Here is a 17,009-nt window from a genome sequence, read left to right as displayed (position 1 = left end):
TCAACTAAAAGTGGAGTCCAGACTGAAGCACACACACAGAATATTACATTGAATAAAAATAGAAAACATAATAAATATCTCTTTCCTCAATTGGATTACATGTGCAACAGTCCGGTTCACACGTCAAGAAACAATCAAAGAAAGGAAAACTGTTAAAAAGAGAATTGGAACAAGGAGCAGAAAATGGGGTGGAAGTGAGAGCGAGGGGTCTGGTGGGTTTCAGGTTATTATGAGCTGCGATGAAGTTTGAAGCTGGATGAATAGGTAGCACACGACTCTGCAGGAAGACCAAAGAGGACAGAAGAGAAGAGGTGGAAAGCAGGGAAAGGAAGTACAAAAATCTTTATCTGCAAAATAGAACTGGTACTCCACATTCAACCCACCCCAAGGGTGCAGTGGGCACGGGCTAACCTTTGACTAACACCGGATCTCAGTCAGTGCCTTTGCTCAAGGGAGAACTTATTTGTGCATGCCTTATAGTCTACTGGAAACCCCTATATGGCCCATACTAAACCCAGAAATGATGTTTCCTATGAACTTTTATTATTAAAATGTCATCTACAGGTTGAGCAGATGAGATTAAGCTTGGTTGCTAAAAGTTGCATGTTGGGCAATCAGTATAATGAGCTGATTAAGGGGGAGACACTACAGGAGAAGAATAGGGAAATTTTTTTAACTATTGTGTATCACCATGAAACTTCCCCAGTTGATTACTTACATTAAGACAATTACTTTTTGTCTTATGAGTATACTGAAATTGTATGTTTAAATGTGCAAATTAGGCATTATCTAATTAAATATGCACCAATTTGCATGCATTTCCAGAACATAAATCTAAACATTGGATAAAGCCAGGTTCAAAATTCTTGTTTCATTTTGTTGACATATTATAGCCAAAGGTTTTTACAGAGGGAATTTTGGATATCTTTTTATCACAGAAAATACTGTCAACAGCCATAAAAAAAAACAATTTTTGTTTTTAGGAATAAAATGTTAAATAAATCAGGCTATAAATGATATATGAACAAACCCCTCTGTTAAAACCTTTAGAATATAGGTAGAAATAAAACTGAAAAGTTTGGTGAATGTAAGTGCTACTGAAGTGGAGATTTTTGGCCTAGAGTATGAGAAAAAACTCATTTTGAGAAAACGGCCTCTAAAGATATGTATTGTGTAAGAAATCTATAGAAGGAAATAGACAAAGTGAAGTAAAATGAACACCTAAATGTGTATTCTGGATGTTTTCTTTCCACTAGTCTGAAAGAAGACATGTTATGAAAGCAAAATAACGCAAAATCTCAAAATTGACAGTGCATAAAAAACAATGTTTTTGCCTGCCATGTTTCCCCTTAATCGCGAGAAACTGAAAATGGCTATAATTTTGCTTCTAGTTAACTTCAAAAGTTGATCTAAGAGTCTAAGTCCATGTTTGTGATATCCAGAAATCCCAAAGTGCCGAATGTTACATAACCCCCCTCCTCCACCCTTCTATAGATGTCTTATACTATACATATCTTTAAAGGCCATTTTCTCAAAATGAGTTTTTTCTCATACTCTGAGCCAAAAATATCCACTTCAGTAGAACTTATATACACCAAACTTTCCAATCTTATTCCTATCTACATTCTGAAGGTTTTAACAGAGGGTTTTGTTCATATATCATTCATAGCCTGATTTATATAACATTTTATTCCTAAAAACAGGGCGAATATTGTTTTTTTTATGGCTGTTGACAGTATTTTCTGATTTATGGAGTGATAAAAAGAGATATCCAAAATTCCCTCTGTAAAAAACCTTTGGCTATAATATGTCAACAAAATGAAACAGGAATTTTGAACCTGGCTTTATCCAATGTTTAGATTTATGTTCTGGAAATGTATGCAAATTAGCACATATTTAATTAGATAATGTCTCATTTGCATATTTAAACATACAATTTCAGAAAACTCATCTCTCTATAGAAGCGAGTAACCTCTGTCTGTCTGTCTGTGTGTGTGTGTGTATTCCTCAAATATCTCTGCAGATCAGGATCAGACTGACCTGAGAGTTTCAACATGGCTGCTGCGTGGTTCGAGGGTGTGCTATTTCGCATTTGTTTGGATTGCAATGATACCGTTAATAAATTATTTCATAAATGCTTTACAAATTCCACGAGCATTGTCCACCGAAGCCACCACAGTCACGTGCGCACCAGAGCCAATCACTGCACACCGTAGCCACGCGCGCACCAGAGCCAATCACTGCAGAGCCCACCACGACCCCCCACCTTAAGAAACAAGCAGACTAATACCTGCAGCGGCGCGAGCTGGACCGGGATTCGGTCGGTCCGTTCTGTTCTGTGCATCTAAACTGACTGTTGTGGATTAATGAGACTAAAAGAGTCCGGATCGAGTCTGTTCGGGTCTGAGGAGATCCAGAGACGCACGGACAACAAAGTGGAATCAGATCTGTGGATGTTCGTGTGTAGCTAGCTGCTAGCTGCTATCCGCTAGCTACATAGCCCACCTTCCGATCGAGGCGATGGACCGGACTCACCGGCACGTCCAAAACCGGACTTAGGGTAAATAATGTCCGCCACGCTTTTTCGCAAACATTGCCGTCACGTTTGCTTTGTGTCTGGTGCAGGAAGAAATGGTAAAAACGGGCTTTTGTCACAAATGTGTCCAAGCAGCAAGTTTGGTTGTCGAGGAACAGGAAGTTGTGGGAGGGACCTCGGCGGATGATTGACAGGCAACGACGGTCGGTGTGTAGACAGCGATACTGAGAGTTGAGAGATTTGTGACATTAAGCGTGTTTGGAGTGTATAGTTAGTGTGTTATGTAGTGTTTAGTGTGTAGTGGAGTCGTTTTTTTGTTTAATGAGTCAAAACAATTAGGAGACTGCTGAATGGGCATTGCCTGCATTTGAATGTAAATAGTTACATGTAACTTTGTACATTTAAAAAATGTATGCACATATAATGCAAATATAAATTGTTGTTTATATTATAAGTAATACAAAATGGTTTGTAAACATATTTGTGGTTTTCACAGTAAAAAAATCGAACTTTTTCTACTCGAATTAAATAATAATCGTAGATAGTTTTTAATAGTCAAAAACGGCCATTTATACCCTGGAATATCGGATTTCACAACAAACCTAAATATCCCTGACTTCCCACCTTCAAACACAGCCTCATTTGGCCATCCATGAAAAAGCTGCTTAACCTCCCACTTTTCTATAGGAATACATTTTTCTTACGGGCACTGCACTAGTAATACAAAAAATAATTGTCTTAATGTAAGTAATCAACTGGGGAAATTTCATGGTGATACACAATAGTTAAAAAAGTGTCCCTATTCTTCACCTGTAGTGTCTCCCCTTTATTAGCCAATTATGCCGATTACTCAAATTGCCCAACATGCAACTTTTAGCAACCAAGTTGAATTTCATCCACTGTGCCTTACATTTCAATCATAAAAGTTTAAAGGAAACACAATTTCTGGGTCCAAGAACTATCCAGTAGACTATTAATGAAGGTGGGTTAGAGACCAGAGTACCCAGAGCAAGCCCACGCAAGCAGAAGATGCCAACCCACACAAAAGGCCCTACCCCAGCAGGATTCATACCAGGGCCTTTGTGCTGTGAGTTAACACTGCACATTAGGGGTGCACGATATTGGAAAAAACTGTTACTGCAATTTTTTTAACCCTGCGATATATTTTGCGATATGAAAAAATACAGGAATTTTCGTCAGATGACCTGAATAGCACTTTATGTGATGCTGCATTTCAAAATGATCAGCATTTATATTTCATATGAGCTCATGCATGCATGCGCCCTCCCAGAACTCCCATTCCCCAGCTGGCTTACTTTCATTTATGAAAATTACGGCTGTCTAATTTTCCTTCGGGTGCGGGTCGGGCGTCGGTAACAATTTAAAGCGGGTTGGCGCGGGTGCAAAAAGTAATTTGTGCTACTGTAGGAAAACGATTCGGATTCAGTATGGCGTGTACGGCGGGTTTTCAAAATAAGACCTGTGCAGGACTCTGCTGTGTGGTACCGATGTAAATAGTCGAACAAATTAATGGTGTTACCTCGTTGTGGCAACAGATGCAACACACTGTCGACACAGAACACGTGTTTGGTCAATATCATCCTTCTTGTAGCCAAAATAATTCCAGGTAACTGACTTTGCTTTTCTTTTTGGCACCAAGTCTTCTCATAGTGGGGTGGCTTAACAGCAAAATTCCAAAGAATCGTGCACTTTGTGATAAAAGCGTGAGATATGGTACACTTATAGCCAAAGACAGTCCAAAAAAATGTTGATATCGGGCCATCGCAAATTGTCAATATGGCTGCTGTGGCAGCCATTTTTCAAAATAGCCGCCATTGACTACCATTTACATGTACATTTTCTTTTGTGTGTTGATTATAATATGATATTGATTATATAATTAGCTACATGTATTTACCTTTTTGGAGTTTGTACATGAATGATACAAATACATTTCAAGATGGCCACCATGACTGGTTTGAAAATAATTAGTGCTTCAAAGTTGCATGGATTCCTGTGATATGAATAATATTAGGGGAAAATCACACATTTTTATGATTAGGAATTCAAGTGGCAACTTTAGTATTTAGCCTATTTGGTAGTTCACAATGCAAGATAGGCCTAACTGACAATAGTAACTGTCCAAACATGGGGTCAATCGAGGAAGACTCTCAGCAATCTCCTCCACAGAGAGCTGTGCAGTCTAAGGCAGCTTTTTTTGCACTTACACTGCTTAACACAACCCTTCTTAAATTTGCAGGAGATAAGTTCATAGCTGGACTGGCCTGCATCAATCAGGCATGTCCAAAATGCTTCACAATGACCCCTCAGATGCCTTTTATGAATAAATTGAATGAATGAATTTCTTTATTGTCATTGTAACAAGTACAATGGAATTAAGTGCAGTCATTTCAGTGCAAATAGAGCTTGATAAATAGTAAAAAAAAAAAAAAGTAGAAGCAACACATAAAAAACAGCCCCATCTATACAAGGAGAAGGAAGCTCTGGTGTTGATACCAGCATCTGACCCCATACATGACCTCCTTGATAGACTGTTCTCTTAACATGCTCCTTTAGGACAGCCTTTGTTGGAGGGATTGACTGCAAATTGTGCCTCTTTGCAAATAACTTCCTTCTAGCTTGGTCTATGTCTGTGGATGTGTTGGTTCAATCATAGAACAGGATTATAAACCTTTCAATAACTGCCATTCCCTCCTGTAGAATGTCATGTGGGGCAGAAGACAATTCTAATAGGGCATTTGTAAGCTCTGGAAAGACAGCCCACATAGCCCCCTTGCCAGCAAAGCTTGATACTGTGTCACAGCCAGTCAAAGCATGAAACACTGGAAGAGCACGTGCCTTCTCAGGCCCAAGTGCAGCTGAGATTTCATGGGCTGCTAGGTATGGTAAACTCTTTCCAGTACCAAATGCCAACCAAAGCTCATCCCCTGCCTTTAGACCTCGAGCTGCTGCCACACCTAGAACCACAACATCGGTATCAACAGTTTGGATCATAATTTTCTTGTGACCATTTCGTACTGCATGGGCCCCATGTCATAAAATGCGAGTGTCAGCTTCATCATGTGTGCATGGAGAAATTGAGGACAGATAAGTGAGGGCTGGCTTGCAGAGCATAGCAGTCCACCATTTGAAACGTGGAATTAGCATGTTAGCATGTTAACTATTTATGTGGAACAGCGTGTTAATGGGAAAATAATAATAAGTGTTTTTCTAAAATAAGTTTAATTTATCTGTTTTCAAGCCCAAATAAAGCAGACATGGTTCTGCGGTATCTTCCTACCAAGTAGTCTTATATCAACAGTAATCCACCATTTGAAACGTGCTATTAGGACATTAGCATGTTAACTATTTATGTGGAACAGGGTGTCAATGGGGGAAAAATAAGGGTTTTTCTGAGATAAGTTTTATTTATCTAGTTGTGAGCTAACTGTAATAACAAAATAAGGTTTAAAATAAGTCATCTAGTTGTAGGCCTACCTAGAGCCGAGCATATGACAAAAATGAACTTGAGGCATGTTGCATTGGTCAAGTCATATCTGATCTTTCCAATGAATTGAAGGACTTGAAGATGACATCAAAATGTCACTATTTTTGAGACTTACATATTTGTCAAGTTTGAGCAAAAAGAGTGAAATTAAACTAAATTCCCTTTAGCTGATTTTAACTAGCACCGCTTACATTTGTGTGTGATATCTACAAGTAAATGGTGGCAATCTTAAATTGAGAGAACAAAGGAAGATTCTGGGCTTATTACACATTGCAGATTTTATTTCTGCATAATAAAATTTATAATATATTTATAGAGATCGACCATATTATATGCAATATACAAAACGTGATTAAAACTACAATGTTCATGGTGATCGTGGCAACAATCTTGAATTTTTATTGTATAAATTTCCTTAAACTAGGTATGGTAAATAAATTTATCTAACAATATCATCAACATCACATTTTATACCATGCAAATAAGAAAACTAATCTGAATACTGTTGTCAGTTGTCAGTGAATTTTCAACATGGCAGCCGTGATGGCCATCACGGCTGCCATGTTGAAAATTCACGATGGCCCGATATCCAATTTTTTTCAGACTGCCTATGGCCTTAACTGTACCAAATTTCATGCTTTTATCACAAAGTGCACGATTTTTACCTAAGCCGCCCCACTATCTTGTTTGTTGCTCATTTTTCAATGTTGTTACCAGCAACTCACTCCATGTGCAGGGGCTGGTCTGCTTCGGCACACTGATTAAGAACTAATGTGATTGGTGGATTGCTCTGCATGCACAGTGTGTGTCAGTTGCCCTTGAAATTAGATGAGTTCATTTGCGTCCTACATCGCAGGCTTTGCGATGTGACTATTGCACACATGTACACCGCGTTAAAAAAATCGCAATATCAGTGTTTTGACAGTGACCAGCATCCTTCTCGCTTGTGAATTAATTGTGTTTGTGCTTGATAAATTATTATCTTTTGAGAACTAGGCATGAAGCAGTAGGGGTAAGCTTCCTTTTCTTTACTCCCCTTTTTCTCCTGTTTTTGGTTAGGTTAGGGAGGTAGGTTTAGCAAATGTCTTTTTGTTCCTTTTTTTACAGGGTTTAGTTTGATTACTGATCGGAAGTTAAGACTGGGTTTTGTTTGTTAGTTTGGCATAAGCTCACCCTGAATAGAGGCTTTACTATTGTATATACAGGGTTCGTACACATTTTTCAAGGTCAAATTCAAGCACTTTTAAGGGTCATTTTCAAATTTTTCCAGCACCATATCGCTGGGGTAAAATACATGATCTACAGGAATTATAATACACTCATTTTAATTTTTTTTTTCACTTTTTATCACAATTATGTACACTGTGTTATGCTGTAAACTTCTAAAATTATGTTTCATAATAGCAAAAAGTTTAGAAATTAAAGGAGAACACAAAGTTTTATCCAAAAAAATGGAAGCCACTTGGCGTTCTTCAGACACACTCGCACCGAGACAGAGAGACCTGAGAGCACCCTGTAATTTTCTTTTTTGACATAAATTTGTATGTTTCAAAATGCAGTGTTGGGAGTAACGCATTACAAAAGTAATGCAATTACTGTAATGCATTACTTTTTGCTGTAACGCAGTAATGTAAGGCATTACAAAAAATATTTTACTTGGTACAAATCCCAGTAACGCATGTTACAATGCATTTTAAACCCGAAATTAAGTGGTGTGTTGTTTTTATACAAATTCGCCAACAGCTTCCTGTTAGTGCTGGAGAACTATTGATTGAGGAGAAGACGACTGCAGCAGCAGACAAGTTGGACTCTACACTCGCAAGATGGACATACGCTCATTATTTTCAGTTCCTCAGAGACAAGGATGTGACGAACATTATAGCTACGTGCACTTTGTGTGCAAAACCAAAAGATCTCTCTACCTCGCGAAACAACACAAGTAATTTAACGAAACATCTAGAGCGGTGCCACACTAACATTAAGCTAGTAACCAAAAGAGAGCAAACTGAGGATGAGAGCGGAGAAAAAACCAAGCAGCAAAAACATTCTCCTGTTCTGCGATGCTTGAACCTCAAGAAGTGAGGAGACTGTGGCAGAGTATGTTGTCGAAGATATGCTGCCACTTTCAACAGTGGATTCTCCGTCTTTTAGAAAAATTGTGAGCAAGATCCCCGTCCAGGCTAGCAATAACAAGGTAACGTTAAGCTATCATTGCCTCAACAGGTTAGTGCTGCTGGGCTACTGACTATAATATATCAGCCAATAGAACAGCGACATAACGTCAATCTGTTTCACATCAGTCTGTATTCAGATAAAACATACAAAAACTTCATAAACATTAGCTAAAGGGCCTTACAATGTAGGCTAATCTTACTTTATTAGAAGTAAGTCATGAAAATGGGAGAAAAGTGAACATTTCCTTTTCACACTTAAAGCTCTTACGTATGTTAGTGCCTGGTGTGACGTTACAGAGACAAACTGAACAGTCAGTTTCTGACTCTGGCACTTTCAGCTCTGGTGCATCAAATTCGACCTTCTCTTCAGCCATCCTTCTCTATTGCTACCAGTCTGCATGTGTAACGACACACGGACAATCAGGCGCTAACTTAACGAGGTCACTTAACGTGATTAATGGTGTGTTAATTATTATTTAGCGTGTTATGGTTTAGCTAACGTTAGCGGTTAACATAAAGTGTTAACGTGCAGTGTTGGCCTAAGTTACTCAAAAAGTCTTAACTTACATTTCTTGTGACTGGAGAGCGCAGGCTCTCCCATTGCACAAATCTGCCAATCTTTTTTGCAGACCTTGCATGACGCCACTCTTTGATTCGGTCCTTATCTTAACCATAGTTTGTAGTTATCATTTTCAAGCCAACGCTTGTTAAAACAACAGCCTCCCGGCATTTTGTCATCTCCTGCTGTCTCTCTCCGAAAGGGGCGGGGTCACACACAGACCGGCAGGTCGCGGAGAGGAGCAGAGAGGCTCAGCGGAGCCCAGGAGGAAACATCTCCACATACGGTTCTCTTACTGATTTTATTTCTCCTTGTTATAAGCAAACTATCCAGTCTGATCCCAATTTTGTGAAAGACAGAGTATATGACAGTAGCATAGACATAATATCAAGCCCTTTCAAGCACTTAAACTAAAATCCAAGCACTTTTCAGACCTTGAAAACACAACATTGAAATTCAAGCACTTTCACGGATTTCAAGCACCCGTACGAACCCTGAGATATATTTTAACGAGGGTCCTAACTAATGTTAGCCAGACTCTAACATCCTATTTCATGTGCAGTAGGCATATGAGGAGGGATGCCGTCCCCCTTCTTAGTAAAATTACCAAAAAGCATCCCCCTTGTTAACCTGCCATCAGTCTCCATCCCCTGGTAGCAGATAAGGTGTTACAAATCACAAGCGGTCGCAATCAGCTCCAGCAGACAGTGGAGTCAAGCCGGGCACAACAGCTTTGCCATACGGCTGTGTGGTGCATTTTTGACAAAAGCCGCAACACGGTGCACAGAGCAGACTGCGCCAACAGGAAGTCAGAGACACAGGAAAGGCATAGAGTATCAGGTCAATTTTGAAAATAGAACACCCTGTGCAGACTCCCGATTCTATAAAAAAGAAAAATTACCAGATCAAAAATGTTGGCCAGGCAAAAGGCTCTGCATCTGAAATGGTCCCGCTGGGGTTCTTTATACATACATGGTATGGTGCTGTGTGGAGCGTGGAATAAAACCTGTAGCAGATGTGACATGTTTATTTTCAGTAATGTTCAAATTTTTTCAGAGATGAGGTATAAAATTCCAAGGAGTCATGTAAATTAAATTGATCCTGCTTGAAGTGTATTGTGAGAAACATGAGAAAACCTGCCTGAATAAACTCAGTCCACTGCACACAATTTAAACGTGTATTTACTCATTACTTAAATACAATTATAAAAAGACAATTTTAGTAGGTAAAAAAGGAAGATAACTGGATAAAACTGAATTGTAGAATTAGAAATGTCACAGTTATGGTTAAGGTCCTTTTGGAGATGTACATAGGTGTGTCGGGGTAGGATGGTACTCCCATTGGGCCATCCACCCTGTTAAAAATGAACAAATCACCTACTGTTCATATGGAACCATATCTAAAACTGGAAAATGATTATGATCCAGTAGCCTTTTCCACTGGACATGCCTTATCTTACTCGTTAACATGTTCTCATTATTTAACTGGACCTTTTTTTAACCTGCTAATCTAACACAACAGGTGGGTTATTGGGCAAAAGGAGACTACAATCAGCATAACCATAACATTGGACAAGGAATGTAATCTCCCACTCCCACTAGTACTCCTGCAGAAAACTTCACACTTCATTAAAACCCCACATTTGATCCAAATACAAGGACATTTTATCCAAATACAGTGCGACAAAGAATGTCTTCAGTAATATGTGCTTTGACTTTAGGGTTTTTATGCAAATGTTGAGTCAGATTATAGAGACATACAGCAGGGACTGGAATTTGACACAGTTGAACGTTGTGAAAGAAACAAAGCTTCACAATAACTTTCGCAACTTTAAATACTTCACAACTAACACTTTTATTTGATCTTATCTTTTTGCATGAGATCAATAATTTAGTTGTTTTTTCACCTGTAGAGAGCACAGTCCTGCTAACACTGTCAATGGCAAGAAGAAGAAACTACAGTGTAAAAACACTTCAACAACTTATCATTTTGGTTTAACTGTTAACAGGTTAGAACGTTCACACTGGATGCCTGAGACGTGCTTCTTAAGCATGGCTGCTGTGTCGTGTCATCTAAAAATTCGGAATCTGTCCTATTTCTACTACAACACACGCACAAATCTTAGCAAAAATAGACCTGAAAAAGCTCCGTAGACAGTCATATGGACATTATACCAGCGTTCCAGTTTTAATGTCTGTATGTGTAAAATATATCACAGACATCAAGAGAATACACACAACAGGTGAGGGGCAGTTTGAAATTATCAAAGTCAAACTCAATGTAAACAGATATTTCATGTAATTCAGTGTGTCCAGCCTGTAACCTGTAATTATCGATAAATATAATGACGTGATTTCCTTTTTACCCCGCTGGAAGAGCCAGAAAGCACAGGAAAGACACTGTCCTTCACCTGTCGAGTGGCTGTCCAGCCTGTGAGGCTGTTAGGAGCTGGAGGAGATGACATTCAGGCAGACATTATTGTGCATATTCTGCTGGAGGAGAGAAACCTCTCCAGATTAATAAGCTTGTAAAAGAAACTAAGAAGATTGGGCCTCATTCACCAATATCTTCTTAAGAATCTTCTTAGATTCTTTCTTAAGTTGTTCTTAAGAGGTTCCTTAAAAAAACCCTACGTCAAATTCACCAACTCGTTCGTAAGCCTCAGAATTGTTCGCAGCTGTGTTCTTACATTGATGAAAGCCGCAGGAGCAATATATATGCCATTGTTTTGCGGGCCTTGGATGGAGAAATACCACGTATAAATAGGGTGGGGTGGGGTGGGGGGGGGGGGGGTTACTAATTGATGGCACGTTTCCAATTTACTTGATTTATCTTAAATCATTGGTACATTTAATTTATTTTAGAATTTAAATTCTTTGGACATTCCCCAAAATATAAAATGAATAAATAAATGAATAAATATGACAGAATTATCACTGTAATATTGCATTTTATTGAACTACACAAGAGAAGAAAACACAACCATGCCAACATTTCGGCACTGAAATGTGTGTAAGAGTACTCCTGAGTGTTCGTAGGATTTGTTTTGCCTAAGAAAAAATCCTAGACAAGAAAAAATTCATGAATGCCACAATCTTCGTAAAATCTTCGTAAGTGGGACTTAAGAACAAATTTGTTCGTAAGAACGGTTCATGAATGAGGCCCATTGTTAGGATAAGATTGAATAATAACACAACAGGGGATTCTTGCTGCCTGGATACTTCCTCTGTGTTTAGCTCAGCTGTAGGCTGAGGAGAGGCTCTTACACTGATCAGCAGCTCAAAGAGTTCAAGTTAAAACAACCTGACCTGTGAGTATAATGCTGAACCTTTTGATATAAACTGAATCTGAGGGGTTTAATGAAAACAGACACAGAGCAGAAGCACAGTGGCAGCATAATTGAGTAACCAGGTTTGACCTAAGTAGAATTTGACGCAACAAATGAAGGACACTGCTCTATTAGAATCAGGAAGCAGCTTCAACAATATACTGTGTGACTGTGTGCACGAGTAAGTACAGTCAGAGGGCTTTAGTTCAGAAACAGACCTGAGGGCAGTGGTGTAGTGGTAAATGGCCTCCTGGTGTCGGCCGCTGTCTTTCAAGAAGTTTGCATAGTTGTAGTGGACTTTAGCATTGTGCGGCAGAGTCTGGATACCGGAGCTGAAACAAGAAGAAGGCATTACGTCAGTCTGTAGAAAAAAATTTGGTGCCCAAATCTGAGCAAAATTACAAAAAGCCTTTCAAGGAGAGAAAGTCTGTAGCACCCACTGAGACTAGATTTCATCTGCAGGGGAGGGGGAGTGATTCTAACATCACCAGTACTAGTCAGTGGTTTTAATCCTGACCACAGTGTCTTTGTGGCTCATTCGATAACAGTTACAGTGGCAGTGACCTAGTGTTGTTAAATATTTTTCTCTCTGTGTCATTCCATTATCACCACACCTTGAATATAGCCTTTTTACCAGAGCTTGACTTGAATTTTTGAAACAAAAATGTTTTGTCTCTGTTTTCTCATCAATTTTGACATTTTATAACTGTGTCTTGTTTCCATGTGCTTCTTTCTTAATGAAAGCCTTGTGTAAGTTTGTGTTCCTGTTTGTCTGCATTCCTGTACTTCAGTAAGCTACTGAACAATACTGAACCAATTCTGCCTCATGTCACTTTGTTCTCCAAACCTATCTCCAAAAGGTCAAGCCAGTAACCAATGAAGTATTGATCACAGCAAATACTGCACAACTACATCCAGTCAGGAGCAACAAATAGTACAGATTAGAAAATGAGCAGTTTGTGCTTCTACTGTGTTTTTTTTTAAAAAAATTTATCAGCTCTGTGAGATATTTGAAGAAAATGTATTATGGACTATGAAACTTCACCTGACTTTCCATCAGCAAGGGTGGAAGGATAATGACTGAATTTTTCCACCAACAGAGGCACTTTGGTTATGGTCACTTAAAAAAATTCAAATTTGAGCTTACTTCTACTTTTACTAGATCCACATGCTGAGCGCGAATGTGAGCGAATTCTCATAACTAACGATCACATACTGTGAAATTACAATTACAGTTATTGTGTTGTGATTGGCCTGGTTTTATTGTAAGATCTGACACACTGCTAATAGCTGAAACTGTAAGGATGAAGAACAAGCATATGCTCTCTGAGACGCTCTCTTTCTGTTTACCGGAAGAGGGCCTCCCTCGAGAGCCAGACACGGTTCTGGTGGACGGTTTTCCAGGAGAAGAGCAGGAGCAGCAGCAGCATGGAGACACTGAGGACTGTGGTTCCCCAACGGCCAACCACCGAACACAGCCGACCCAGGCCATGAGCTACCAGGATACAGTAGCCCATACTAGAAGAGGAGAGGAGATGGGGAGGATGGATGAAGGAAAGACAGAGGTGACAAAAAAGTGGAGGATTATACATGATCCATAAGCTTCACGGTTTCTTACATCATACATCCTCTCAGTGTCGCTGTCATCACCAACACATGCCTCTTCAATTTATATTGCTTATATGTGCTTATATTTTCACCTTCCTGTAAAACATCTACACCACTTCCATCAGATCCTTTCACCTGGATCACATTATAAAACAAGAAAATAAGTCCCTGAAAGAAACCGTTCTGGACATTCAAACACGAAGCATGCGAGACAACCTCATCTTCTCAGGAATCCCGGAAAGCACGACAGATAACCCCGACACACTCGTTCGCAGCTTCATGTAGTCCGCTCTCAAACCCTCGTCAGACACCGTTAATAAAATCACATTTCACCGCATACACCGCCTTGGAGCCCGCACCGGGTCACGTCCCCGTCCCATCATCGCAAAGTTTGAGCATTTCCAACAAAAAGAACTGGTGAAAAGCAAAGGGAGGTAACTGAAAGGAACCGCGTTCGAGATGAACGATTAGTTCCCAAAGGAAATAATGGAAAGACGCAAAGCACTGTACCCCATCCTCAAATAGCGCAGGCAGAAGGGTGAATGGGCCACCCTAGTTGTGGACAGACTGTACATAGAAGGACATTTATTCCGAGACTCCTCCATCACACCCTGGCTCATTATACAGGCGGACTTAAGCATTATTGTTCAAAGTCGCCTCTCTGAAGATGCATACATAAAAATCTCACTCCAAGTTACACGCACCACCCCTTCCCTTTAAATAACAAACGAACTTCGCCTTTCTTGCTTACCCTTGACTAACCTCTGTATCTCTCTCTATGTATGCATATATATGCATATATACATATATACTGTATATATATATGTGTGTGTGTGTGTGTGTATGTGTGTATATATATATATTTTCCTTACCTTTGCTCACTCCTTCACTATATGTCCTCACATTTCACCTCTATGTCAAGTCTGTCTTTGTCATTGTATTTACTGTATTTGTCTATACTACATGGTGTACGCACACACACACACACACACGCACACACACACACACACCAGCCATACTCACAGACCCAATCATGACAGAATCCCACCTACATCAACATAACTCAGACACGTAACTTAATAACATGGAATGTGCACGGTATCCGTGCCCGGCCCAAGAGGATAGGAATCATATACCATCTTACCAAACTAAAGGCAGATATATGTTTACTACAAGAAACCCATCTATCTAACTCTGAATCACATATGCTCCAATCTCAACAATTTAATCAAGTTTTGTCAGCCACTTACAACAGCAGACAAAGAGGCGTTTGTATTTTAGCAAATAAAAGAATCCCTCTAATCCACCATTCCACAATAACTGACCCAGAAGGACGTTACATCATAATTACTGCATCCATCTACAACAAAAAAATTACAATTGCCAACATATATGGTCCCAATTCTGACAATCCATCCTTCTTCAACACATTTTTCTCCACAATACAAGAATCTACAGATATCATAATTGGTGGCGAAATCAATACAGTAATCAACACAATCGACCGATCAAGCACCGCAGGCAATTTACGATCCTGGCACTCTACTGAACTACTAAAACAATACATGACAGATTTTGGTCTTGGCGACAGTTGGAGATTGAGCAACCCATCATCAAGAGAATACACCTATTTTTCTCCACTACATCAATCATTCTCTCGTCTAGACTTCTTTCTGATCAGTAATACATTTCTAAGTAAGGCACCCAAGACCACCATACATCCAATCATAATTAGCGACCACGCCCAGTATCTCTCTCCATAAAAATTGAATCAAATGTAAAATACTCTTCCCGCTGGCGCTTTAACACATCATTACTCAAAGACTCCGATTTCACTGCTCTTATACAGAGAGAGTGGGCATCCTTCTTGGAACTGAACGACTCCCCAGGAATTTCATCTTGAATCCTATGGGAAACCGGTAAGGCAGTAATTAGAGGACAAATAATATCATACTCAACAAACAAACAAAAAAAAGAACAGGAACTAGAAAAACATCTGGAACAAAAAATGAAACAACTTACAGATATCTATTCAAACAACCCCAACGAACAAATAAAAAAGGAGCTACATACTACTAAATTCCAATTAGATGAAATTATAAACAAACAAAAACAATTTCTGTTCCAACAACTCAAATACGACACCTTCGAAAATAACAATAAACCAATTATCACCATTATCACCAAAGCTCTAGCTATTAGGTTAGAAACAGTTATTTCCACCCTAATACACTCCGACCAGACAGGATTTATCAAAAAAAGACATGGCTCTGACAATTTACGATCTTGCACAACAAACTCAAACCAAAACAATTATCGTTTCACAAGACGCAGAAAAAGCATTCAATCAAGTAAACTGTACTTTTTTATTACATATACATTACATAGATTTGGTTTTGGGGAGTCGTTCATTCACTGGATCAAAACACTATAAACCTCACCCAAAGCTACTGTCAACACAAACGGGATCACATCACACAGCTTCACACTCCACTGGGGCACCAGACAAGGATGCCCACTCTCTCCATTTTTATTCGCTATCTTCATAGAACCACTTGCTGCCACTATACGTCAAAACAATATAATCAAAGGAATTGACACCACAAACCACCACCACAAAATAAGCCTTTATGCTTAATTTACGTCTTATTATGTAAGAAAAGCGTATTCCTATAAAAAAGTGGGAGGTTAAGTAGCTTTTTCATGGATGGCCAAATGAGGCTGTGTTTGAAGGTGGGACGCCAGGGATATTTAGGTTTGTTGTGAAATCCGATATTCCAGGGTATAATTGGCCGTTTTTGACTATTTTTGTTTTTGCCATTATATTTCACCTTAAAAACTATTTACTTGGTGTCATTATTTTCAGCACAACCTCACATGTGTGACTGTACAGTTATTTTTTTATTTTGACATACTGTATTAACACAATGGACCTAAAATCACAAAAAAACCCATAAAATCCGAGTAGAAAAAGTTAGATTTTTTTACTGTGAAAATCACAAACATGTTTAACAAACCATTTTTTTTTTACTTACAATGCAAATATAAATTGTTTGCTAAATATGTGCATACATTTTAAACATTTAGGAAGTTATATGTAACTATTTACATTTAAATGCAGGCAATGCTCAGGTCTGCCTGTGCTCCTTCCAGCTGAATAAAGAGCTGCACTGCCTGCTCCACATTCAGCAGTCTCCTCATTGTTCTGACTCATTAAACAAAAAACCGACTCCACTACACACCAAACACTACATAACACACTAACTATACACTTCAAACACGCTAAATGTCACAGA

General features: G+C 39.1%; 1 protein-coding gene across 1 annotated transcript in view; it reads right to left on the bottom strand.

Annotated features, from left to right (window-relative positions):
• The window catches only part of tmtc1 (transmembrane O-mannosyltransferase targeting cadherins 1), a 276,866-nt gene that overhangs the window by 33,849 nt on the left and 226,008 nt on the right, over window positions 1-17,009 (bottom strand). The window contains exons 9-10 of the mRNA XM_030439340.1: window positions 13,456-13,623; window positions 12,324-12,437 (exon numbers count right to left, since the gene is read on the bottom strand). Coding sequence (XP_030295200.1) covers window positions 12,324-12,437; window positions 13,456-13,623 — 282 coding nt within the window. The remainder of the gene's footprint in view (window positions 1-12,323; window positions 12,438-13,455; window positions 13,624-17,009) is intronic.

The sequence above is a fragment of the Sparus aurata genome, chromosome 14 (assembly GCF_900880675.1).
Source record: "Sparus aurata chromosome 14, fSpaAur1.1, whole genome shotgun sequence".
Lineage (NCBI taxonomy): Eukaryota > Metazoa > Chordata > Actinopteri > Spariformes > Sparidae > Sparus > Sparus aurata.
This window is presented reverse-complemented; position numbering and strand designations above follow the sequence as displayed.